Here is a 26753-nt window from a genome sequence, read left to right on the forward strand (position 1 = left end):
GGTGGAGTCAGCAGGGACTTGGATTGGCTCAGGTCAACCATGAAACTGCACCCTTTAAGTAAATGCCTCTTTTAGAAGCTAAAGCTTGGGAAGATTAACCCTGCTCTTTAAAGGTCTTTGGGTTAAAGCCACAAATCGGAACTCAAGAGACAGAAGCTCCCTTGCTTGCTTTCTGCTGACAGGCTGTGCAGATTGACACAGGTCAATTAAATCTTGCTTCAGGAAAATGCCCAAGCAGGTATTTTATTTAAAGCACGCTCGTTGTAATGGGAACTCACTGCAAGTTTTGTATTAGGAAGACTTTTGCCACACTGGGTCTGGAAGCTGTACATCTGTTTTGTCCCTCATTAAACCAGGGAAAATAATATTAATTTATCTGACAGAGGGGCTAGACTGAAATTATGATTCATCTAGATTTTTAAGTAGTTGTCCTGAAGGAAGAATATGAAGTTCTGATATGTATCTTTCACATTTCTAAATTAAAGCAGGTGCATACCCCCTTCACTGCATCAGAGCTTTAATTATACCAGACCATTAATCACGCCAGGCCTCCAGTATGCCACTGACACCTTTGGTTGGAAGCTACATATTAGAGTTGTTACTGGCACTGCATCTATTTTAATCCCTTTGCTCCCAGCCTCTGACTTGCTTCACTATCAGCAATTGCAGTCATTCCTGTGACTTAAAACACCCTGCCAGGATGTGCCTGACGCACTTAGAAGCGCTTATCTGACTAAGGTTTGTTTAGTGAGTGACCTCTCATACACAGAAACTTCCTTGTACTGAACACTGCACATCAGTGGCAAGAGAGTAAAAGCCAAGAATTGTGTAAAAAGACCAGGGAAAGCTACCAGCCCTCAGGAGCACAGAGATGCAGAAAAGGGTTACTCTTCCGTTACCCCTCTCCAGCTTCCTAAAAGAGGTATTACTTATAAAAGCACAGCCAGCTATAAGTAGCCTACCATAAAGAATCCAGTATAGCCTGGAGATATATTTTTTTTAAAGGTATTAAACAGGGCAGGTCCCCAGATAAACCCCTAAGAAATTCTACTTATAACTGGCCTCCAGGCAGAGCAAGACCGATTAAACCCTTGCAGTCTGACTGTCCAGACAGGTTTCTTTTCCCCATCTTGACTGTAACATCCTAGTCTGGATGTTGGCATGCTGTTTGAGACTATACTGAAAGCTTTGCTAATGTCAAGGTAAATGATAGCCGTGGCTTTGCCATCATCCACAGATTGAGCCATTTTATCACAGAACATGATCGGGTTGGTCAAGGCAAGGATACCAAGGGTAAATCCGTGCTGACTATTCTCAGTCACCTTCTCCTTCATGTACCCAGAAATGTGCCCCAAGAAAACTCACTCCATGATTTTTCCAGGGACCGAAGCGAAAGTGCCTGGTCTACAGCTGCCTGAACTGTCCCTCTTGATCTTCCTGACGACGGGTGCAACATTTGCCTTTGTCCAGCCGTAAGTGTCCTCTAGAATCTAGAAAGCCTGGAGGCTTCTCCAATAAATGAAATACATAGTTTTTCATACTCTCTTTGCCCCTGTGGCAAAGAAATTTGCTGCAAAACATACATATATATATATATATATATATACACATACACATTTTTAATGAAGTCAGCTTCTTGGAGATCATAGCAAGGACAGTGGCTTGGGAATTGCCCACATACAATGGGGAGTCAAACATCAGGGAGACAGTGTGCCTTCAAGCATGGATACAACACACTAGGTAACAGAGCAGATTTTTTAAAAGGTTATTTCCTTTAAGCAAGCAACCTCCCCAAACAGAAATCCACACATAAAAGTGTTTTTCCTGCTCAAATTATTCAGGTGGTTAATTCCTTGGGTGTGGGTACACATGCAATACCAGAAGCAGAGCAGTTGTATTCACCTGGTCTTGTGAAACATGACTTTATCGCTTGGCTCAGGGGTAGTCACATAGAAAGCAGTACAATAAAACCTTCTGTTACCCTACTGCATCCCTACTGTATGTTCTTAAAGCCTAGTTTACACTTGAATACCTTGAATAGTAAGTGAAGTACTTTTAAAAAGGTTTAAAGAGGTCAGACTTAGAGGGTTTACAGACAGAATCATGAAGCTTTTGAGTGAGGAGTCTAACTACATGCTTGCTGTGTGTGTTACACATCTTTCATAAACAAAATGTTATAAACTTGAGACTACTACAGAGCCCTCTGGACACCTAATTTTTCAAGATGCTTTCACTATCAAAGAGAGACCCTACAGAACTTAATTCTTGCTTGAACCAAAGGGGAAATTTTCAATGAAATGAAAAAAAATTGTCATCGACTAGGAATTCTTCTGTAATTTTGAGCTCTAGTTCCAAATTTTAAAAATAAAAATCTGAAATAATTTTCAAAATAAAAAAAAATCCTTCTGAAAAATAAAAGTCAACTGTTATTTTAGAAGAGGTCACCCCAAAATACTTTTGGCTTTGTTGGGGTTTTTTTCTTCTTTCTAGGGCCCTGGTGATGGAGCTCCACCAAAGCAATCCAGGTAATTCAATATGAAAGTGCAGTTTGCTTGTCCTTATCCATGTTATTTGCCAAAAGGCATTTGGGGGAGATTTTTTTTCCCTTCCCTACTAGGAAGATACTGACTGTTCACCATAAACATTTGCTTATATTTATGCAAAACTTGCAGTATTACACAATTGTAATACCTAGTAATGCCCAGCTCAGAGCCAGATTCAGGTTCCTGTTTTGCTGAGCCTGGCAGTAGTACGAAGGCTTGAAAACAGGGTTTAGTATTTTGCAGATACATAATCAAAATAAGAGACCTTGCCCCTAAACCAAACTCTGAAACCCCACTTTTATGACAAGATGGCAACAAAAGGAGACAATTAGCAGAGAGGCAAGGCAGATGAGAAGAAAACACGTGATAATGCAGATCAAATGTACACACACAGTCAGCCAGTATCAAAGGTTTCTTTGGTTTTTAAACAAGCAAGATGCCATCACTTGTTTTTGTTATTATTATTTGCTATTTATATTGCAGCAGTGCCCAGAAGTCTCATCCAGAAAAAAGCACATCAAGCTCAGTCCCTTCCTTTAAATCTTGGTGCAATCAGACACGGACAACTGCAAGTTACTAGAATCAGTAATTTCTCCTCCAAAATGCAGGCCTCCAGCAGACTGGGAGAAAAATGATGACCATGGAGTTTTGGTAAATTCTGCCATTCTAGTGACCAACCTTGTTTCTTGTTATCACAGGTACAACGTGCTGCGCATTGTGGCATACACCTGCCTTGGTGTCAGTCCAGAGCCTTTGTCCTTCGTTAATTGCCCTTAGTGCATCCTCTGTTCCTCTGCTATTCTCCAGTTCTATGTTTTTATAATCCTGTGCTCTTTTAAGCATTTCAATGTGCTGCCACTGTGGGAGCAGATTAGCACTGGCATCAGCTGGTTTCCCAGCTCTGATTTTTCCTTACTGTACCTAACACTAAACAAGCTACCAATTCTCCAAGCTCAAGCTTTTGACCCTACCTATTTATTTTTTGGCACATCTGAACTCTTCCAACACCACTGCCCATCACATGCCTACTGGGATATTTTAGGAACTGACAAGCAAACTAGTTTCTTAATCCAGCGATTATCTCGAAGCTTAATGTATGAGAAGAAGATCATTCTAAATTTTCTCTCTCGTCTAAATCACGCCCTAAGTAATGAGCCATATACTTGGCAAAACTCACCCAATCCAGTCTGTATCAATGCGAGGCAAGATTCTGTTAACTCTTCAGTGGCACCCGCTTCAATGCATCTCCTTGAGTTTAGGATAAAACAGACCCAAACTACAGCAGAAGTCTGAGGCACGAGTGAAAGACACACCAACTTTCTTCAAAGAAAATGAATACTGCAAGGCTCATAAAATATTTGTCATCGCAATACCCAGACTCTTCTTCAGGTACCTCAGCATCACAGCCTCCACCAGCACAATCTATGTCAGTAACCACAGCAGCTGTAGATCATATTAGACTTGCTTAGAAGCCACTGTCACTTTGCTTGCTGCAGGTTCCCAGCAGATTTGCAGGCATTTTAACTTTCTGTGGTAAGGTGACATAAACACACAGGACAATAAAACCATGGGAAATCACATAATTCTATCTTGGGAGAAGTTACAGGTACAAGCTGTGACAGCCAGGCAGGAACAGAGATGCACGAAACCCCATCAAACTCACACAAAGTGCCACCTGGCACAGCGTGGTGCTAGGGGCTATGATGTAGGAAAACATTTAATCCCAGAAGTACACCTTGGAAGCAGTCATCTTACAGTTAGGATTTTTAAAGTGGAAGCTTACAGTAACTAAACAAATATAGGATCAAAAATCAGTCTAATGATAATTTTTGACAGAGTGCCTAAGGCATGCCTTGATCTTAAAAATATTTAGTTAGACCAGTAATCCTTTCCCTATGCCAACTCCAGATCAAACACAAGTCTGGTCACAAACAACAGGTTCTGGACTGCCACCTCCACGGTCCAGAGCGTGGCAGCGAATCACCCCTGTTCACAGAATTAGCATGGTTCCCCTCTGCAAAATCAGACCAGCTCACTCTGAATGTTTGGCTGCAGTCAGACAGTTGCCGTTCACAATCACACCATCATTCACATTTAACTATGAATGGAAGAGCTGCTTCGCCACAGCAGTTTTTTCTTTCAAGAAGCAAAATTCATTTACAACAGGCTAACACTAATAATAGTCCCACCCCCAGCTCCCTTAAAAGAAAACAAAAGGCCTAATACAAGCCCCCAGAAAATTACCAACACCCAATTTTCACACTTGGGTTCCTTGGCACAATTCAGACATTTTTATTTGTGTATGCAATGATGCGATTTGGAACTTCACATTTAAAGCTTTCTACCTAATATACTTGGCAGTCCTAATGAGTCTGGTGAATGAAATAAAAACAGTAGGCTGGATTTGCTAGGTTAAACTGCAGTTGAAGGTGACCTTCAGCAAACTTTTAAGCTGTATGATCTTCTGGAGGATCAAATTTAAGGTCAATTGTTTGGAACATAATGCAGCAGTCAGTACTGGTATGAAAAGCCTTATGAGCGCCTTCTGGCAATCATGGCATTCTGGTATGCAGGGATACCTTGAATTTGTTTTCACTTTTCCAGTTATAGCTCAAAGACAGGGACTGGGAGGAGGACGATGCATCAGCCAGCAACTCTTCTTTGCAGGCAGGACACCTAGAAGATCAAATGCTCCGGACTGTGCGCATCAAGACGTACCACTGTGTCACAAGTGGAAGCTCTGTCTTAGAGGTCCTAAGGCTCAGAGCATTCCCTCTATCTCCCCAGTATTTTAACAACTTTCTTTGTAGAAGGTATTATACGGTGATCAGGTCTGAGGGTTTTAACTGGGAAGTCAAAACAAGATTAAAGACTCTGCCCCACTATATCTAGGATTTCTTCTTAAACTGCAATGTTTTTTTCACAACAAACTTTATTTCTTTGCAAGGTCTTCCAACATAAAATTGGTTTTAGCATCCGTCACTCAGTCATAGCCAGCTGCTAGATAAGAAAAACTACAGGTAAGGACAGCCGGGGTTAAATTCAGGAAAAGAGAAAAGCTTTAAGAAGCAGCTGGGGATAGAATGTAATAAAATCAGACATGAAGGATGAAACATGAGTTAACTTTATATTTTGTTGAATGACGAAATAGCAAATTCTGCTCTTTGGGTGCTGACTGATAGCTCCATTACTGACCCGCTTAACAAAAAGATAAGCCTCCATTCTTAACTATGATTTGCAGGCCAAGATGTTCCCCAGAGAGGTTGCCTGAGGTTAGATGTCCTTATTCAGCCCCAATTCAAAGCAAAGAACCCAAGCCCGCGTATGAGCTTTGGTACATGAGCAGCTCCGTCGGCATCCAGAGTGGTTCTGAAGTGCAACAGCCCAAAAAGGAATCATGCCAACTCGCACACGTCAAGAGCCAAGTCACGGGCTCCAGCAAAACGACAAACATTGTTTAAAAACATGTTTGCTGAAGGCCTTGTTGGTGAACGGGTCACTTGGCAAAATCATGAACACAAAGCATGCTGTGCAGCTGCCTAAAAGCTCAGCTCTCCTGTGTGCCTGAGCAAAACCGGGATACAGGAGAAATCGGAGGGTTACAAAGGATGCCCAACAGGACTTCTCTAATGATGTCGCTCCATCTTTCTTGATGCCAGCAAAAGCCGCTGGGAAACAGCTCTGATTTCTGTTACTGATGTAAACTCTCAAGCCTGTGGAGTGGAGCTTTTCTCTTCAATGCTCTTTGTACTTTTCCTGTCCTCTTTGAAAATGCCATGCTGAACTCTTTACAATCACCCTCCCCTGCGCCACGTTTCTTCCATACCTCTAATGCACGCACTCTTGCTTCCTTGACTTACCACTTAGCATATGCAGGCAGCAGTGGCGGTGATGCTGAAAGCTTTCTGCTGGCAAGAAGACCAACATCCAAAAAGGGACAATTTTCTGGATGGAGAGATCTCTGACTAGCATAAAAGTGAATTTTGTGGATTAGAGAATCTAAATCTTGCCTTTACTCACTTGCAAAAATCTAATATTAGGATACTATTTCCATTTCCAACTTGACACACAAGGCCAAGTTCAGATGCAATCACATGGGTAAAAGAAGTGTATGAGAGTCAGCAGTACCAATAAAACCATTGCTTCCTGGTTTTGGCAGCTTCCAAACCCAGGAACTGTCTAGCTTGCCTATCCTCGAAGGCTTTTAGGCTGGAGTCAGGCAGGAATGGTTTCCCAGATATAGAAGAGTGATTAACTGCATTTGCATTCCTGTATCAAGCAATTCTTACTATGTTTAAGTCACCATCATCTGAAGTTGAAATATTGGCAGTAAAATCAAACTCATACACGCATTTTTTCTATAAGAAACAAAATTATCCAGAACAAAAAGAAAAACCAACACAATGACATAGAACTGAAAGGACAACTGTAAATTACTTATTTGGGCCCATCACCTCTTTGAAATCCACCCTTCATGAGATACTCAACCAAAGCTAAATGAAGATACCAAGAGAAATTCTACTGATTTCAGGAACTGGGCCTTGGCTGCAAACCAGAAAGCACATAGGCATAAATGCAAATTCAAGCAATGTTATGAAGATCCTTTAAAGTTGTGACTCAACTGCAATCTTAGTTTGCTAACTCCCTGATGAGATTCCCTCCTTCTTCTGTAAGACACCCTTGCACATCAAAGAAAAAATATTGTGAAGTAGATACAGGCTACAAGTGTCCAAAATATCACTGCTTATGGAGAACTAAAAACACATTTCATTTTACATATGGCAGCAAATGCAGCCTGACTGTAACCTCTAGGCTGTTACTGACAAGAGAAAATCTTACCTTTGAGGGTTTTTAAAATTGCATCATTCTAAACGTACTGCCTGCTCATTTGCTTCAAGGGCTGAACCTTTCTTTATTTTGTTATTTATCAGCTGGCAGAATTCTTCACTGCAGACATCATCACTAACACACGAATCCCTTGGTGTATCCACCATTAAATAAAACAAAAACTGCTAGCTTGAAAGAGAGGACCTTTATGCATATGTATGCATTTGTGTGTATACAAATGGTATATATTAATTGGACTGCAGAGCACAGTTTTGTGTTTACTGCATAAGAAGCTCATCCATAATTTTCCTTGGCTAAAATGAGGTCCCTGACCATCAGAGTTCTCAAAGAGCTGCATAAAATTAGCCACGATGTCTTTACAAATTTAGCAGAGCACTTGAATATTTATATTGAAACTTGTGCATAGTCTCTTGTTAGATATCTAATATGAAACTGAGATTTCTCCTTTCTTTTTTTTTACTTTATTGCACCAGCAACACATGCATTAGCGTACATTGGCTAAAGAGATTTTTCTGGAATGTTTATATTTGAGGCTCTGTATTCTCCCCTGGAAGTGTTGCTGTTTAGATCATGATCTACTTAACATCATGAAGTGATCTAAAATAAAAAAACCAACCAACCAAAAACCCCTTTTGAAATCTGATGATTTATTGTGATTCCAGTCCAGGCCAAGGAAAAGTTGCATGAAACCAAGAAGTAAAGAGAAAAATGAAGGCCAGCTTTTACATACCATTCTGTAGGTGGTGAGTATTTGTGTAGAATGACATGAAAGGCAGAAACCATTAACCTCCTTGCTGTTGCAGCCAAGCAAGTAGGCGCATAGAACGCTAAGCTCCAGAAAGAGATCTTGCTAGACCCTTTGCACGAGACGTATTTTCTGTGCATACACCTAGCAAAGGTCACACGCACCTCGTGATAAGAGGCTGGTACGAGAGATGGAGTTTCTGTACAGCAGGGCTGCAAGGCAGTGCTCTGCTGAGATGGCAGCCGCTGCTGGGCAGGTGGCCTCTGGTCAGACAGCGATGGTGGCCACCATACTTGACGCTGGGTTTGTCCTGCAAGTGCCCGAGCACCTGGACAAGTATCGGTGTTAGTGTCGCTCTGCCGGTCGCGGTGGATGTGCCACATCAACCCTTCTAACAGCTGTTTTGAGTGAAAGGTGAGGAAACGGATGTGGCAGGTTTGGACACCAAAACGTTTTAATTCACAAAATGAAAGACAAATGCTCTTGAAATGAACTGTGAAGCATTTTGCTTTCAAGAAATTACTCATTCGAGAATAATTCACCTTGCTTCCACAGTTTCATTTAGCACTGTATCCTTGTTTTTCATTTAGTATTTTATGTCAATTAAACAATCTTAATTTCATTCTGATTTATTGTGCACCTGTTGCAAGTAATGTATAACTGGAGTAAATTGAAAATTGCAGTCTATTTTAAGAAAAGAAACACAAGTTGACTTTACCACTGCAAATACCCCCAGGAGCTGAATTACTGAAGACAGTTTGCAAAGCTGGAACATTAAGCTGTGAACTCTCCTTGGCGGTGACAAAACTGAGGTTTGTATTCTGTACCACCCAGCAGAGCTTGTGACTAGCAGACAACCAGCAGACCCCATGGCTCGTCTGTATTTCAGCAGTATCACTTGTAATAAAAGACAATGCATCACACAATTAGGTCATAATCCTTTCTAGAGCTTCCAGGTACTATGAGTTCTGCTTTTAAGGGACAACATCAGCAGGAATCATTTTAATAACACTGGAGAACTGCATCTGTAAGTGACCAGAGCCTGATGTTTCAGGGAGAGATTCAAGCAGAAGTACAAGGAGAAGCCACATAATAAGGGACCCAGCTTCTCCCAGTGGGAAATGCCTTTGTGAAGGGTCTGGAGCACAAGTCTTGTGAGGAGCAGCTGAGGGAACTGGGGCTGTTTAGTCTGGAGAAAAGGAGGCTGAGGGGAGGGAGACCTTATTGCTCTCTACAACTACCTGAAAGGAGGTCGTAGCGAGGTGGGGTCAGTCTCTTCTCCCAAGTAACAAGCAATAGGACAAGGTGAAATGGCCTCAAATTGCGCCAGGGGAGGTTTAGATTGGATATTAGGAAAAATTTCTTCACAGAAAGGGTTGTCGGGCATTGGAATAGGCTGCCCAGGGAAGTGGTTGAGTCACCATCCCTGGAGGTATTTAAAAACCATGTAGACGTGGCGTTTAGCGACATGGTTTAGTGGTGGACTTGGCAGTGTTAGGTTAACGGTTGGACTTGATGGTCTGAAAGCTCTTTTCCAACCTAAATGATTCTATGATTCTATAACTTATTCGTGCTTCAAACACATACAGATAGAAAAAACAGTATTTTAGTCTTGGCCTATGGCCTATAGAATACTCTGAAACTCCTGGTGACAGTCTCTTCTGCCTCTGTTGCTACTGTTAAGAGAATCTATCTATGCTCTGGAAGTCAGATTCCATGGATGGAGTTTTCCTCCTTGGAAGGAGGCACTTCAGAACTGATTAGCCCAACACTTGACTGACAGCAGCAACAACCAAATGATTAACCTTTCCTGTTATTTAGCACTAGTGAGGCCACATCTGGAGACCAGTGTCCAGTTGTGTAATGCCCAGCACAAGAGAGAGATGGACATACTGGTGCAAGTCCAGTAAGGGGCCACGAAGGTGATGAAGTGACTGGAGCAGCTCTCCTATGAGGAAAGGCTGAGAGAGCTGGGACTGTTCAGCCTTCAGAAGAAAAAGCTTAGGGGTATCTCACCAATGTTTATAAATACCTGATAGCAGGGAGTAAAGAAGAAGGTGGAGCCAGGCTCTTCTCAGGGGCATCCAGTGACAGGACAAGAGACAATGGGCAAAAGATGAAAACACATGAAATTCTGCCTGAATAGAAGAAAACACTTTTTTACTGTGAGAGTGATGGAGCACTGGCACAGGTGCCCGGAGAGGTTGTGCAGCCTCCCTCCTCGGGCATTCAAAACCCAGCTGGACATGGTCCTGGGCAACCGGCTCTATCTGACCTGCTCTGAGCAGGAGGCTGGACTGGACAATCTCCAGAGGTCCCTGTCCACCTCGGCAATTCTGTGATCCTGTGAAGACGTTCCGAGAGAGGAGTGTGAAAACAAGTTAGAAACAAAAGCGATTTGCATTTTCAAGCTTATAAAAAACTAGCTGAAACTGCAGAGAATGGAATTATTATTTTTTTATATAATAAAGGATACTACAGAGGTTTTTGTCATATCCCCTACTGCTTAAAATAGGAGATGAAATTTCCTGGGAATAGCTACTCTACTGTGACAGTATCAAAGACTGATCTTAATTAGAAGACAAGAAGGAAACTTTATTTTCCCCTGAAACTGGAGAAGAGTATCTCTTTCAGATGCTTGATGTTAGTGGCTGGGAGGAACAGAGAATTACCCAGGCCACAGGGATGTCTACATGATGTCATGACACAGGCAGAGAGCAAAAGAGAAACTGGACAACTTAACTGAACAAAGGAAGCAGAGTTTAGAGCTTGTTCCGCAAAATAAAATATTAGTTCTGCATAACTTTCAGGAACTGCACAGAAGAGAGAACAGGATGGGCGGTTTTCATACTTCTTCTGTTCTGCAATGCAATTAAGACTGAGGGGTAGAGAAGAACCTCTGTGTTGTTCAACAGATTCTCGTCAAGAAATTACTTTGCTGTTTAAATAACTGATCACAAAAAAAATTAAAAGTAACATCTAAGTGAAAGATGAAAGACTTCTTTTACAGACTGTTTTAAATAAGGCCTAGATACTTCTCTCCCATGCTCCTAAAAGCTCAATGAAGATTAACATATTTAGCAAAATTTGGTATAAGCAGGAAAACATTGTCTGATCACATTGATATAGAAGAAATGATGAATTCAACAGGGCTATATGACAGGGACAAGCGTTTTGGCTTTAAATCAGGCACAATCCTTCTTATAATTCAAAAGTCATGGTGTTGATTCACTCCCATGGGCTCTCTGATCACCCTAAACTACTTCTCTCCTTTCTGCTCATGACCTTACCAGGCTTTTCATTCAGACTGAAAGACTTTTTGGACAAAGACCTGTGCTTGCATAACTATGGCTCCTGAATGCCAACATAAGGCAAATAAGATTTATCATATATCAATATGAGAAAAGAAGGTTTCCTCTTCTCCCTCATCCACACCAACATCCTCTTGTAGTCCTCCATTAATTTCTTCCTCCATCTAGCTCCTCAACCCCATTCTCTTCCAGTTCCTTGCCCTGACTTTCACCAATGATAATGCCCTACTCTTCACACTTTCCTTCTGATGCTTTTTACAAACTCTTTTTTTCTGAATGTTATCTCTGATAGCCTCTGCAGACCTGCTGTCTTCTCTTTTTCCCTCTAATTGTTTCTTTGGGCTTTCTTCAGAAGTTTTCATATTACTGCAGCCTTTTATTTGTTCTTGTATCTTCTGCGTCTGTACTGTTTTTCCTCCATTACTAAGATTTCCACTGGTGTCACCATTATGTCATAAACTTATCCCCTTACTCTACTGTTCCTGACCCAATTCTGTCTCTCTCTGCCATCTTTGAACTTAGCTGACGTCCCTCCTTTTGGATGACTTGATGTTCATTGTAACTTCTCATAACTAAAACATAAGTCCTTTCTTAGCAATATCACCAACTTATTATTTAACTGCTTCCTCTCTCTGTCCCTGGACGTCTAACTTGCATCACAATCCTGTCACCCACATTTTCTCTCCAGCTTCATTAAAAAAATGAGGGCTCATCTTTTGAGAATGGTGTATAGATGCCTCTCCACATTTTTTTCATGCCTCCTTTTGTATGTACATAGAACCTTACAGAACAAGTTTGTGGCCCTGAGAAAAGGAGTATGGACACAGCAATACGTTTTCAAATACGCAAGCATTTTCAAACTGACTATTGATCTGGGGTGCTCCATTTCTAACATTTCTAAATTAAAGTATCCCAAAGGGAATCAGTCTGCAAAAGGCCAGTGAGATGAATCAGACTCACCAGACACAATGAAAACTTTTAGCAAAGAAATACATTATTTACTGAAAAGTATAGTTACTGTTATTTCTAATACTGTCATTAGTCACGTATAAGTGTAACAAAACACACACAGCAAAGAAGATTTAGAGTTGTTATAAATCCATAACTCTGAATGCATCCCTGATCAACTTACATAGTGTGTGGAGATATTTTAAATTACTGTGCAGCATCCATGTATACTAAGTAGTGATGGAAACTGCATTATGACTACAAAACTGTGCAATGAGCCTATTTTCTCTGGGAATTGTCTCAGTCACACAAAGACATTTTTTCTTCCTCAGCAGATTGCAGCCTGAATTTATCTGACTGATGGAATGGAGGACACAACTGCAACCACCACACTTCTTTCCCCCTTCCTCTTATCATGGTTTCTCCTCTGACATCTGAGTATGCATTAAAAAAAACAACTTTAACTCCCCTGCCATTTCCAACTAGCTGCACTTCCAGAGAAAGGAGCTGTAGGAAACCAAGTTCTGCTGATGCTAATTGATAGTAAGGTGGGCCTTTGTGCTTCTCAGCTTCTCCATTAGGCCCCTGGTAGGCATGGCTTTGCATGTGGAACAGATGAAAGAGTAGGTAGGCCTGCCAGATCTTCCAACTTAGCTGAAAGCTGATGGGTGAGATTCTACACCCTGAGTCATGACACAGGTTGGATGTCCGTCAAATGAGGAGGAGCTGTCACCATACAAGGCTGCAGCTCTGGCGCAGCACCCAGAAAAGACTATATCATTGCACTTTGCTTGTTCCAGATGCCCATATTCCAGCTGAGCCTAGAGCCAAGGAGCAGCAGCAGCAGCACGGCTGCAAACATCCAACAGCAGAAAGTGACACCAGGGGCATGTGAGTGAGTCTTGGGCTCAGGACTTTTTGTCCAGTGTGAAAGGTTATCTTGCTGGAAGCACCAGCTGTCTTGTTGGCCCTTCCTTGTGCTGTAGGAAGCAGGCTATTAGCCACTAACACATAAAGCAAAACCTTACCAGCCTTCTTCAAACAGAAGCACAAGTTGTAGAAGAGACAGAAATGAAATGGAACAAGGCAACAGATGGTGTTAGCTCAGGAAAGAGGAACAGAATGGTTCGAGACCCTTGCCTGCATTTATGTCAGTTATGTTACCGCCCTTAAGATTTAGCTCCTCTCTACCGCATGGTTTACAAATCATGGGGTCAAGTAAGAAATAAATGTTTGTTAAAATGACAGATTTGTTCCTTTGGTACACAAATACCAGAGTTATTTCTGATAATCTACTGACAAAAGTGAGGCAAATCTACATAAATACTAAACCAGAAAACATCTTCAGCTCTGTTTCACTCCAATTAGCAGTTTCCAGACCTCTTACTGAGCAAGTGGGATCCCGTTCCATCAACCAAAAAACCTCATTACTCTGATCCAGGTACTGATCCAGGCACCACTGTAGTGGTCGCAGCAGATTTAGGGGCCACTGTTCCAGAGAGAGTGACGCTGCACTGATTTGGCGTGGAGAACTTTTACTGCTTATGGTGATGAGCAAGACACATGAGCAAGGGAGTGGAGAAAGGGATAGTCAATGGAGGTGGAAAAAGAGAAATCTGGCATGATTTGGTGAAATTTATAGGGTTACTGGAGGGTCTTGCTGTATATTTGCTGATAAGCGTAGCATACTTGACAAGGAAATACTGAAGAGACAAAGTGTCTGATAACACTGGACTGCTGCTGTTTTCAGTGGTCAGTCCCATCATAATGTGTAGTTCCAGACAAAGCTTTGCAGGGAAGAGAAGGTCTATCTGTACCATCCACTGTAACTATAAGGGTTAAGCATAAGGGTTAACTGTGGTTGGACATCATGAAAAAAGCGGTAGCATTTTACAGGATTTCTGGTCAGTCCCAGCAATATTTGTTCCCCATTTTCAGCAGCCTCGAAGCCTCCCCATTTTCTCTCTGAATTATTAGAGACATTAACAAGAGTCTTTTCCACTCCCTACTTTAACTGATCTTTCTAATTAGGAGCACTGAACAAATAGATCTGAGAAACAGCCTGGCAGCAGCAAGCAGCCTTGGTTCACTGCATGCAGAGCATGGAAAAAGCTCTGCTCTCCCAGGGACAATGTGAAAGCTACAACCAGTGACTCAGCGTTAGCCCGGTAACAGCTCTCCAGGGAATCTGAGACAACCCCTCCAAGCATTCCTGCCTATTTTTGCGCAGAGGGATCAGACAACAAACAATAGTCCTTGAAACAATTCCCTACTTCTGATAAATATACACGTCCCATCAACTAATGAGTAAACAGCACTGTCAAGCTTTGCCTTGTGATCCACATCGACAGACACATCTGGGGTGAAGCCAATCCTGAAATTTGGGGTTTTGTGTAACAGCTGCGCTCTGTGCCATGCAGACATGGCATTTCATTAAGCACAGAGTAATAGCTTGATTCCCTCAGGGACTCGCTGCTGGAAAATAGAACATCTCCTTTCATAAATAGGCAAGGTCACGAAGCACCACACATTCTTCAATGCACATGCTCATTTTGGAGTTGGTGCTGAGATAATTGAGTATCTGTTCATTATACATTTCATATTAATGCAATAACGCATCTTCATGTAAAACTAATTTTACAAGATCTGAGGAAAACCAGCATTATATTACATTTCAATGCCATGTGTTCAGCTACTCCAGAATACAGTGGAAAAATTCTGATTTCTGCCCAAATTATTTTTTATAATTACTCTTCATGTTGCGTTGAGTTTGAAAAATTGCATGTAATAAACATCGAAAAGCACAAATCAAGGTATTTTGCCCCTTCACACCTCAGGACCCTTTTGTAACTTACAGTTGCTTTTTTATTTAACAGGAGTCATCTTTCAGCATATTCACATGTACATACTGTGAACAAGACAGTTCACAAATGTGACACCTCAAAGTTTAAGCCCCTGTAGATACAATGATAGAAACCACAAAAATTTCACAGAGATATATGAAGAGAGATCAAAAATTACAGGCAATTTCTTTTCTAATATTGTTAAGTACTATCAAAAAATCAGGAGTCCCCAGAGGACCTTACCTGAAGGACCTAAGCATTATGCAGTGCAACTAATTCCTGCCAATCTACTTCTCTGCTTTCATCTTATTTCATCCCAAATACTACCTTTATCTGTTTGTTTAGAATATTTAGAAGCTGGCAACCTGTTTTTCTCTATCCCTCTGTTTCCTGGGATACTTCTCTTCTGGATGTGAAAATGGGAAACTCCAGAGGATAATACTGGGTCAAAGCATAATGTAAAAGAAGAAAGAGTTACTTGCAAAGTGAATGTGTGCTCGGTCAGTAGAGAAGATTACATAGGGTAGAATACAAAAGTAGAAATATTTTCACCTAAAACCAGATAGCAATACTGTATTGCATTAAATCCAACAGTTTGTGGGGGAAAAGAATTATTATGCAGTAGAGATTAGAATATATACATACATGTAAGGAAGAGAAAGGATTTTATTCTGAATTTTCCTGTGCTTACTCAAATATATGCATTCTTCATCAGTGATTATGATCAGGAGTGTCAAATGCAAATGTTGCCTTAAGACTTGGAGTAAGCTATTGCTGCATTTTTATTTGTTATATAGCTTAGGGGTTTCCCAAACTGAAGAATGCAAACCACAACTGTAAATGAAAGTGTAGTCTCTAGATTGTGAATAACTGATTATGTGGCTTAAAGGCATACAGCAAATGTAACTGGAAACAATCTGCAAAAATGTTAACAATAATGTTTCTTGCCCTCTTCGTCTGCCATGAAATTACCAGTTGCTGGAATTAACAGTTTCACATCTAGAAAAAAAACAAAGTTTGTCAATGTTTTCACATGGAAATAACCTTTGAACAGTCGGGTTTCTGCCTGAGGGAAGTATTTTTGCTTTATTTTAAAGAGACCAGCATCAAAAAAGTCACCTTCTTCCTTGAGGGGAGCTGAATGAGTTGTGAGCATACTCCTAGAGTTTTTATTTCAAGGCTGCAGCAGCCTACCTTAGAGACTTGCCTCCTTCTTTTGTTCATTGAAACACATTGAAGCAGGCTGTCAAAGGTTCAAGGAGAGGTTATCAAGTCCTATTTGCTGTTGGCATGTCTAAAACTGCTGACACATGCTAGGAGAAAAAAGGGTACATCTAGTACAGCTGCAACAATAAAACACCTACTGGGGAACCTCACCTAGAGCTAACAACACTAAGCTGTGTTGGCCAACGGAAGAGATAAGCCAGTAATATTTATACATAAAATGCAAACAAAGCTTATAGAAGTCCTGAAAAATAGCTAGGTTTGTCATTTTCTCAGTGGTTTTTAAAGAAAAAAAGAGGGGGGGGGGGGGCAAAAAACCATGCAAACACACCACATTAGGGATTTTGTTTTTGATGATGAAAACCATTACCCACAGTCTTCAGTGACAAAAACTGTAGAAACTGCTGAAAAGTGTTCATTAAAAGGAAAAGTAATGAAAAATTCTGCACTTGACAGACTTGCAAAAAGCAACCAATGCAATATTTTCCTCTTATATCACTCACAAATTTTCCTGAATGTGAAAATAACCTACCCTCTGTTGAAAACACACCAAAAAAAAAAACCAAACCCAAAATCAAACTCTGTTGTTGGATGTACTTAAGACTTTTCTAGTTTGATGCCTCAAAATGTTAGGAGGAAAAATTCATGCCTTCTCCAAGACTTACTTATTGCTAAGTTATCTATAGACCTACTTTACCTCTAACTCCAGTAGAAGGGGGAGGAGTACTTTTCCAGTCAAGTCTTGTTCAAAGCTTTAGACCAATACTCTAAAGATATGTTGACATTTCTCAGATTAATTCCAAGTAATTCCTTGCCTACTAGGGCCAGATCTGTCCCTTCCCCTCATTTCACATCAGCTATGTACAAATTCACACTAGCAGTTAGCGTCGGCTTGAACTCTGGCACTTACCATAGCTAGAGGAGTCTGAGCAAGTTCATGACCTCACCACTGACCTTGAGGTCCTCAGGCCAAGTCCACTCTAGATAACTGGTCTAGCAGTTTCTATTTACAAATCTTTACATTAAATGCAGAAAAGGGCTTTGACATCCTTCTTGACACTAGAGAACTGGATTTCCTCACCAGGGCAGCAAGCTAAAAGTTCAACAGAAACAAGCCACATGGGTGGAGCTCACAGAGGTCTGGTCTTCAACTCAGGTCTCTCTTAGCCTTCCTGTTCTGCTGCAAGCAACTTTGGAAAACACCCTTTACAAATGCAGCAGTATTTTATCACTTCATAAATAAAGTTAAACTGGAGCTGACATCAGAAGATGGCAGATGCCCTAGTGTACTGCAGCAATGCACTGCCCACTATACATTGCCACTAGGCTTAGTCTTATGAAATGAATTTAATGCCCCAGTAAGGGCAAAGAGTAGGGTGTGAAGGGCTCACACTCAGCTTTATTTTTGAATGCTAATGTTCGAATATTAAGTTTTGAAAGTGGGGGAAGGAAAAGAGTTTACAAAAGCAAAATGCTGCTCTTCTTGCAAAAAGGAAATTTGCTAAGTTAACATGCTTTTGAAAAAATTAATTCACAACAAACAGCAATGCAAAAAGGAAGAAAAACAATGACATCACTATAGTGTAAAATGCTACATCACCTATCAAAATCAGACAGATCCAGGTTCATTCATGTACAATTTGTTTGTTTGTTTTAGACACAACAAAAATATACAACGGTTACAGCAGAAGATGGTATTTTGTTCTTTAACAGAAGTCCTTTGCTTCACCCAGCTAAATGGATTTCAGATTAGACTCTAGAATAAAATATAGAAACTTACCTTGCATTTCAACATGTTGGCCACTCTCTCTTGCATTGATTGTCCAGCCTTTGGCCTGACAAGTATATAAACTGCTTTCACTTCAGGGCTGGAGCGCAGAAGCTTTTCCACCAGTACTTTGCCCATGAAACCTGTAGCTCCTGTGATAAGTACGGTCTTTCCATTGTAATAAGCTGAGACTGAAGACATGGTGCTTTCTTGTTCTGTCCTTCCTTTAACTTCCTGCAGGAGGTACCTGAGAAGATGCAGAAATAAAGCTTTAAGGGCTTTTGAGTCAAGACATAGATCAGTTATTTGGGAGCTACAGTCTGAGATAACTTTTCCTAGTCAGCTATAGCAGCTTACATTAGTTCAGTCAATGGCAATTTAAAAGATGTTTTTTTAAACAGCCTTTATTATGAAAATAAACCACAACAATTAAAAAGGTTAATCTGAGAAGCTTAAAAAATCAAGCTCAGCCTTATTCTCCATATTATACCATAGCTGCACCCAGCAGTCACCGTTTAGAACATAACTTGGACTGTCTGAGACTCCTAGCAGTAGATGCTCACTGCAGTGTTGAATAGCATTTATCTCCTACACTGTGAAGTGGCAGCCATGAAGATATGCAGTTATCCCTACAAGACAAAGTAGAAACAGATCTCCTCACAAACACTGCAGGTACAAATGCTGTGTTTTCCACTTTAATTCCACCTTGCCAAGCTGTTGCATTTCTTGTCAGCTATCACTCAGCAACGTGCTCAGTCTTTTCCTGTTGTCTTGACTTGGAATAAAACCATGAAGAAAGCTCTTCTTCACAGAAGATATAGTGCAATGACATTGCTCTGCAACACCACGCTCCTGTGTGTAGGTTATCATCCACTATTGGCTGTTAAGGTCAAAATTCATCCGTTTGACTCTAAGGAACACAGATGTCATATGCTTGCTCTGGAGAGTATAGGTTGTTGGAACTGCCCTTTGGAGATCCATTGACTATATTAAGGGGGCTGACATGACTAGGCTCCCACATGAAGTGTCCTAGTTAAGTATTTTAATTAGATACAATGGTTTCAGGCCTAAGTGTCCCCAGCCATCCTGATTCAAACTTTAAGTTGATTAAATGACAAACAAGGATGGACTGAATTCTCTTAATATAGCCCCTCTCTCTGTTAGACTAATGGAAGGAAAGAAAACCCTCCTCTCTTTGAAGTGCTGCAGATCACAGCATGCACAAACCACTTACATGGCAAGGGAAAGGCTCATGAAAAATATAAATCGATGTTTTGAAAAAAGCTTACTAACTTTGAAAGGAAAAGAAACAAGAACAGTAGAACACTGTCGATCAAGTAGTCAAGAACCAGGACAATGATCTTCATGTACCCCCAAAAAACCTCTTCCTCCTGCAGAAGCTTCAGAAACACTGTTAGCCATTTCAAGTTTCTCACATGACAAGTCAACTGCATGTTAATAAAATGCAAACACATCAAAACAGAAATACAGCATTTGCTGCATTTTTGCAGTCTTCCAAGATTCCCTGCTCTCACCAACCCTTTTGCATTTCTGAAACCTAGTAAACCGTTCAGGGACAGTGAAGTAGACTCACTTAGAGCAAACCCCACAAACCTTCATACAGAAAAATCTTATATAATGAGTCCTTGGCTTGGACCAACACAAATGAACAACACCAAAGAGTTTAAAGTACTGTAAGAACCTTGGCTACATGTGATGATAGGTTAAATTCCCTTCACCGCATGGGAACATGAGAGAAATATAGCTTGTCCTACAGCACATTCCTTCCTCAGGATGGAGTGAGGTATCTTACCTCAGAAAACTGACCGCCAGCTATGTGAATCAAGAGAAGCACCACGGATCAACCCTTACAAGGTGTACTGTGTTCATTGCAACACTCGGGAACGTGCTTGGCTGGACTGCGCTCCCCAAGGCGTTACCACTCACAACAGTGAAAAGTCATCCACGATCTGTGTCAATCTGCTGTCATTATCCGGGTCTACAGCTGATCCATCTACCCAGACCTGACTTTGCATTCCTACCAATCTACAGTGTTTTCACAATCACTGTACTGCTACGTGGAAACGTTGAATGTATATTTCTAATGGACACAGACACATAAAGTAGGGACTCAAGTCCAACAAAATACCGCTCTTCTTTCCCAGTGCTGCCTGGGACTGCAGCCCATAGCATCAAACAAATGAAAATCCCCAAATTTCTTTATCCATAACAAATCATCAGGTGTGCCATCCAATTCAGAAACTGGGTCAAGCAGAATAACTTCTGAGGGACACTATTTTACAAATTAATAGCTGTGGGTATTCTGGCTCAGTGAATTCGGGTATTAGCCTACTTTCAGATATGGCCTAGATTACAATTTAAATGAATGTAGCAGGCTCAGCTAGGCCTATTAAAACCTGTTCTTATTAAAGAACTGGCCACTTGGGAAGTTAAACAAACAGGTTAAACTATTAATCCTATTTATAACAAAATGTCACATCTCATTCAGGTTCCGAAAAACTGAGTGATATTGGAAGACAGGAACTCGCAGAACCTGGAAGTGTGTGAAACGGTGTGTGAGTCCAAAAGTAGATATTAGTTTAGCCGGATGAAGATGGAGGTGACAAAAGACTTAGAGAATTTGGTCCGACACATGCCCTGCAAAGCAGAAAAATTAATGAAAGAAGTCCTTAGTCACTAGAGGCCATACAAATTATACTGAACATAAGGAAACAAAAAGGTGAAATGGAAGACCACTTCCAGTCACTGGATACTTGCTTTGAACTCGTATTCCGAAGAACATATGTACCTAACCTCACCTAATATTCTGCTAGAAAAATGGTACATTTATAAAGTGCTTTGCACCACAAACTTGGAGATTGCCACAATGTTTAACAGGAATTAACTCTCTTCCCACGCTTCAGTTGTAGAGAACATTTCCAACCTGCATCACTAAACATTAGTGCTTTGCTTTATAGTTGTAGACTAGTGCAAAAATAACTGTTAAGATTTCCAAATGTGGACATCAATTTATTATGTTGTTTCATGTGGGTTCTCTGTTTGAGTTACCCAAATGGGGCTTCATTTGTTTTGGTCAGACATTCAATGCCTGCTAGAATAGTTAAAAAAAAAAAAAAAAAAAAAAGTAAAGAAAAGAAAAGAAAATAGCACAGTACTTGAAAGCATCCCTAAAATTGGCTGTGCAGCCACATTCCATTAAGTATTTCTGGCAAGGACTACATACACAATTGACAGGTTTTCCCCATGTAGTCTGAGACCATTTTGAACATTTGACTCCAAAAAGTCAGGAAAACAATTGCATCTCCCAAACCATTCTGATATGATGAAAATGGAAGCACCAAACAGAGCCACAGAAAAACTGAACTTCTAAGGCAATCTGCTCTTCCTCTTGATTATTGGCTTAACCCTATGGGGTTAAAAGAAAAGGTAAGAAAAATCACATCCTTTCTAATTTCTGTAATAAAGCAGTCCAAGTCAGGCAGCGGATAGATCACAGGGCCAGTTTCAGAGTTGGATCCAGTTGCTGAGGGCCTCATCCACAATAAAAAGCCATGAAGAATGAGATGGTGTTTGCTTATTGCAGAATCGGATTTGTGTCCGCTTGCAGTACTTTTTTTCCCTTTCCTGGGTTAGCTTTAGAAGAAAATACAATAAACTTGTACCCACCTGATGCCATGCTAATTACCAGCAAAGAAAATCTGTGTATTTGTTTAATGTGTACAAACGAACTGATATTTTGAGATCATGACACAAAAGCCACAATGCTCCAATCTTCTATGTTCAAACAGATCCCTGAATCTCCACTACCCAAGCAAATTTAAAGAGGCTTTTACTAGGTTCCAAATTCAAAAGCAGATTCTAGTTTATTCAGGATTGTTAAGGGATTTTCCTTTCAACTTAGTCTTGACTTGACTTTTTTATTTTTCAGAACCATCTTTGGGTTTTTTATATTTTTAAGAGTGTGATTTTATGACAAAATTGATTCTTCTTTGTTTTAATTGATTTTGCTTGGCCTTTGTAAAGGAAGTACTGAAGAAGGTATGGAGATTTTAAGGAACCAGAGGATTTCTAAGGTCAAAGGATGTGCTCCATGTAATGCCTACTGACCTGACCCTTTGGATGTCTACTTCAAAATAGAGAGAACTATATGCATGCTTTTTGACTTTTTACACTCAGTCAAATGAAGAAAAAAATGTTTCCTGCAGAAGCTTAAACTTTGTTTTTGATTTTAAGGAATAAACAGTCAACACTGGGCATTAACTATTTCCCAGTCAATTAAGCTGCAAGGGATTAAGTGTCTGGTAAGACAAAACTATTCAAAGTCTGAACCATGGTCAGCAGTTGCAGTGAGTTGACCCTTTTTGAGGTGAAGAAAGATAAAGGCTATTTCAGAGCCTAAGGGTCCTGTCTCTTCCAAAACTGAGTGGAGGAGAGAAAGCCACTGAATTGTGCAGAAAAGCCCACACAAGGGCTTCCTGAAGCCCAATTCAAGTGAGTAATTACAGGCAACTCTGAGCGTTTAGGCACTAATCAGAGCAGGAAAGTAATCACTGATGCCATCTGAATTACTGAATGCAGCATCTTTGCAGCAGTACACATCTCACTGATGCTGACTCATCTCCGACCGTAGTGTGAAAAAACCACCTTTTGGACAGCCAGCCAGGAATCACACTGAGCATCTGCAGACATAAGTACACAAGCTGCTTTAAGGGTAAAGCTCCGTTACTGATGCCTGTAACAGCCGCCTCTGGATCAGACATAAAGGATGATCTACAGCGCTGCATTGCAAAGAAGGCCATGATCTTGTGCCAGGGGTGTATGCCAAAGGAGAAGGAAAGGGAAAGGTGGGAATCCTACCAACCTGATACTTTCCTCCTGCAAAAGAAAACCCTCATATCCTCAACCGAGGAGTAAAGGAGAACTTTCCCCCACCAAGAGCAGATACAATTGAGCTGATACTTCACAAAACAACTGATACACCGTCCTCATCTTCCACATACTTCAACGGTGCCAAATCTGCATTCAGATTACAATGGTGTAATGCCAAGAGTTAGACTGCTATCAAAGCCATAGCCATGGGAAGGGAAATGTATATCTGAACTTCATTGACTGCTGCTACTGCCGCTGCCCGGGGCAGGTCCATGGCTGCAGAGCGTTAACGAGAGATGGCAAAATGGAGCACGAGCAATGAAGGATGGATAGACTGGAGCAGGTTAATATTTCACTAGGGTCTGGACCCCCACTAAGATTTCCATGCCCTACTCAACTAGGACAGCGGCCATTTCAGAAGCTTATCTGTTGAGATATTTGCCTTTTCAACTCAACAGAATAGAATGAAAAAAAAAAATTAGTTTTGTGCAAGAGCAAAGGACTGTATGCCTGTAAATATACATCTAGATTTACAACCAGCCTCTCTGTCATCTCTTTCTACTTAGTCTGGTTTTGATAAGTTTTCTCATGTCTGGTGCATTTTCACAACTTTATGCAGGAATGTAATTTCTGTAAACACTGTTCAGATGAGTCATTCAGACATCATATTAAATGTAATGAACCAGCTTCAACTAAAATTACAATTAATGACAACATTTTTTGAAACAAAGCTACAGACACCAAGAGTCCTTTAAGATAAAATAATTTTTGGCCACTTTCTGAATATAAATTTTTAATCCTGGGTACAAATATCCAATCATACATAAGACAGTCTAATCAGGATTCTGGAGGAGTCATAATTAACCTGGGACATGCAGAGAAAGAAAAATTCCTCTGTCGCTTCAGAGCACTTGTACAGCTGAGGTCAGACGAAGCAATATAAAGTGGTCACAGACTATTTCAATCTCATCAGTTTGCTTCCTCAGTCTATTAATTATTTTATGAGTTTAAAATGGACTGAACACTGGGGATGCCTCAACAATGTATCTTCATATAATTATTTTCTTTTTTATTTTTTTGCCTCAGGATGTGTGACAGAGACTCCACAAACTACGCATGTAATTACAATACATAAAGGCAATTCTTTCTAATATGTTTTCTTTGCCTGAAAGCATTTGTGTATAATTTCTTGTTAGTTAATCACCAGCAAGTAAATAATCCCGTGACTATGACTGCAGCAGGAACCACCCGATCTTTTCACTTTGGTGGCCAGTAGAGGTGGATACTTGAAGAAGGAGCAGTTTTCCTCCAACGCTAATGTATATACAATTGTATGGTTTGAAGCAAATCAGTATAATCCAAGGAGAGCATGGACATGGATGAAGAGGTAGGAATATGTTACAAGTTCAACCTACACACCACCTCCTATAGAGCAAAGTCCAGTCTGAAACAAAGCAACTTTCCAACCTTCTGATTCCTGAAGTAGCAGAATGCTCCATTCCATGCTTAAAGAATAAAAATGAAAGAGACAAAGGAAAATGCAATATGCATCTACATGTTTCATTTATGCGCTGGCACTAGAAACATGGGATATAACAGTGTCTGTCAATTTGCAGCGAAATCTCAGGTGCATGCAGGTGCATTAGTTGTATATACTCTGTCATTTAAGATACTTTATGTGGATATCAAGGTTTTGTTGAGCACCAGGCTTTGCTTCAGAGCTTTCACAGATTATTTTTAGCCCCAGGACATCTGGAAGTAATAAAGCGTGCTGTGGCCTTACGAGTCACAGAGCAGAGTCCCACACCATGCACGCTAGCAATAGCTGAAGAAGTGACCTGCTTTTCATCATAGTGACTTAACTCCTGGCTTCTCAGTAACACTGGGAGGAAGTTTATGTGACTCGGCTCCATTGATTTGATTTACTGGGCCAAACTCACAATCAGGGTAGTTCCACTGCAACGACCAACGTTTCAGCTGGGATTAACATGAATTAGCTTAGATTTGAGCCTTTACATTTAAAAGATTTTCTGCGTTTTCAGTGATAAATAACAGTGACTCAGAACAGAAAAAGGCTATAAGTTCAACACTGTACAACATTTTTGACAGCAGTGCTGCTAATGCAAACCAGCAGATAGTGCCAGCAATGATGCACTGAAGTTACATAATATGTTTTCAAAGGTCTTTAGGTACAAAGATTTGTGCAGTACATGATGTTTGGGAAGAGATAGGGGAGATTTCACTGACGGCAGAAAATGAAGCAAAGAGGATGTTAAAATGGCTGATCCAGAGACAAAGTAAAAGATCCTCATGGTTTGATAACTTCCATAGTTATTTAATAGCACTAACAACAACAATAACAAACTGGCAAAAATGAACCTTCTCTCACTTAGCTACAGAATTAAAAGGAAGGTCATAATCCATCCTTTGTACAGGCACTATAGATGCTAATAGAGTGCAAAGAAATAAAATCCTGTGATTCAAAGATGGGCACATTCACAGCCAGACTGAACTCCTGATGATAATCCTCTTTACAAAAGAGATTTTGCTCCAAGCAATTTACACCAAATATAAATGTTGTTGCTAGCAGCCTGAAGGTTAAATCACTTTTCTCAAGCTAATATATTTCAAGTCATTTTTTGTTTGCCAACATTACCAACTCAATTCCATAACAGCATACCCAAGTAGCAATAAGCAAGAAGAAACTCTCATTGCTCCCGGAAACCCTTCATGACTTGAAAAATGACACCCGTTTTGCAATCCATTTCAATTTATAACAGTTAAATCTAAAGAGACAGTGCAGTGTGACAGCATAATTAAGAGCTAGAGACAACCAGCAGCGTGCACAGCCAGATCCTGCGAACTGCTGAACGTTACATTACATGCAGACAGGAACTCTTGATCCTTTGGAAAGCACTGGGAGTTGTGGCTCCTGGGCTAGAGGTCTGCCTGCAGATCAAGACCCAGATGTAGGGCAAAAAACTTGAATTTCAAGATTTGATCGTTGCTTAAGCATTACCTGTACAGCTTCACAGATCAGCTGACTCTCTTAAGTAGTCCAAACTGTTTGACCACCATTAAGAATTAGAGGAGAATGAAGCAGAAGGGCCACCGATATAATGACATCCAGGAGCAGCCTCTTGATTTTTCAGTGAAACCTCTCAGTCTCTCTCAGCCTCACTATGCTCTTTCTGAAACTGAAGAAAACAAACCTGTAAGTGTTTTATTGCTAAGACGGGGCAGTTGTGCTAAGGACATACCTACATATGTGATATGGGATTTTAAAGAACAAATATTTCTCAGTAGTTCAAAAATGGATGTATTCTGCCTTACTCCTGTTTAGGTAGCGTACTGGTAAGAACAGCAGCTCCCAAAGACATCAAAGGAACGGCTTCTGCAGGCTTTCTGTGTTATGCAGGGCAGTGACTGTGCCCACTGTCCCTTTTTTTTTTTAGCTTAGAGCTAGTTTTTGCAAGGCCATTGAGCAGGTTGCAAGATCAAAGCTTAGGTGCTGCGCATAGATGAGGACTAGAAGAGAGTTTTTGCTGTGCCTTAGAATAATTATATGCAGACATCCTACATCAGAGTGTTTCTGCAGGCGATCCTTCCCCTTCTCTTTCCACGAACTCATTC

The 26753-nt window shown here is 40.6% G+C and overlaps 1 protein-coding gene across 6 annotated transcripts in view; it reads right to left on the reverse strand.

Annotated features, from left to right (window-relative positions):
* The window catches only part of FAR2 (fatty acyl-CoA reductase 2), a 149214-nt gene that overhangs the window by 65098 nt on the left and 57363 nt on the right, over positions 1-26753 (reverse strand). For 4 of the 6 annotated variants that reach the window (XM_075051684.1, XM_075051687.1, XM_075051682.1 and 1 more), the window contains exon 2: positions 18243-18477. In XM_075051684.1, the coding sequence (XP_074907785.1) occupies positions 18243-18431 (189 nt within the window). In that variant the 5' untranslated portion in view covers positions 18432-18477. Of the gene's footprint in view, positions 1-18242; positions 18478-19523; positions 19604-26139; positions 26318-26753 lie in introns of those variants that run through there. The other 2 variants (XM_075051686.1, XM_075051683.1) reach the window with 2 other exon arrangements.

The sequence above is a fragment of the Buteo buteo genome, chromosome 19 (assembly GCF_964188355.1).
Source record: "Buteo buteo chromosome 19, bButBut1.hap1.1, whole genome shotgun sequence".
Classification (NCBI taxonomy): Eukaryota; Metazoa; Chordata; class Aves; order Accipitriformes; family Accipitridae; genus Buteo; species Buteo buteo.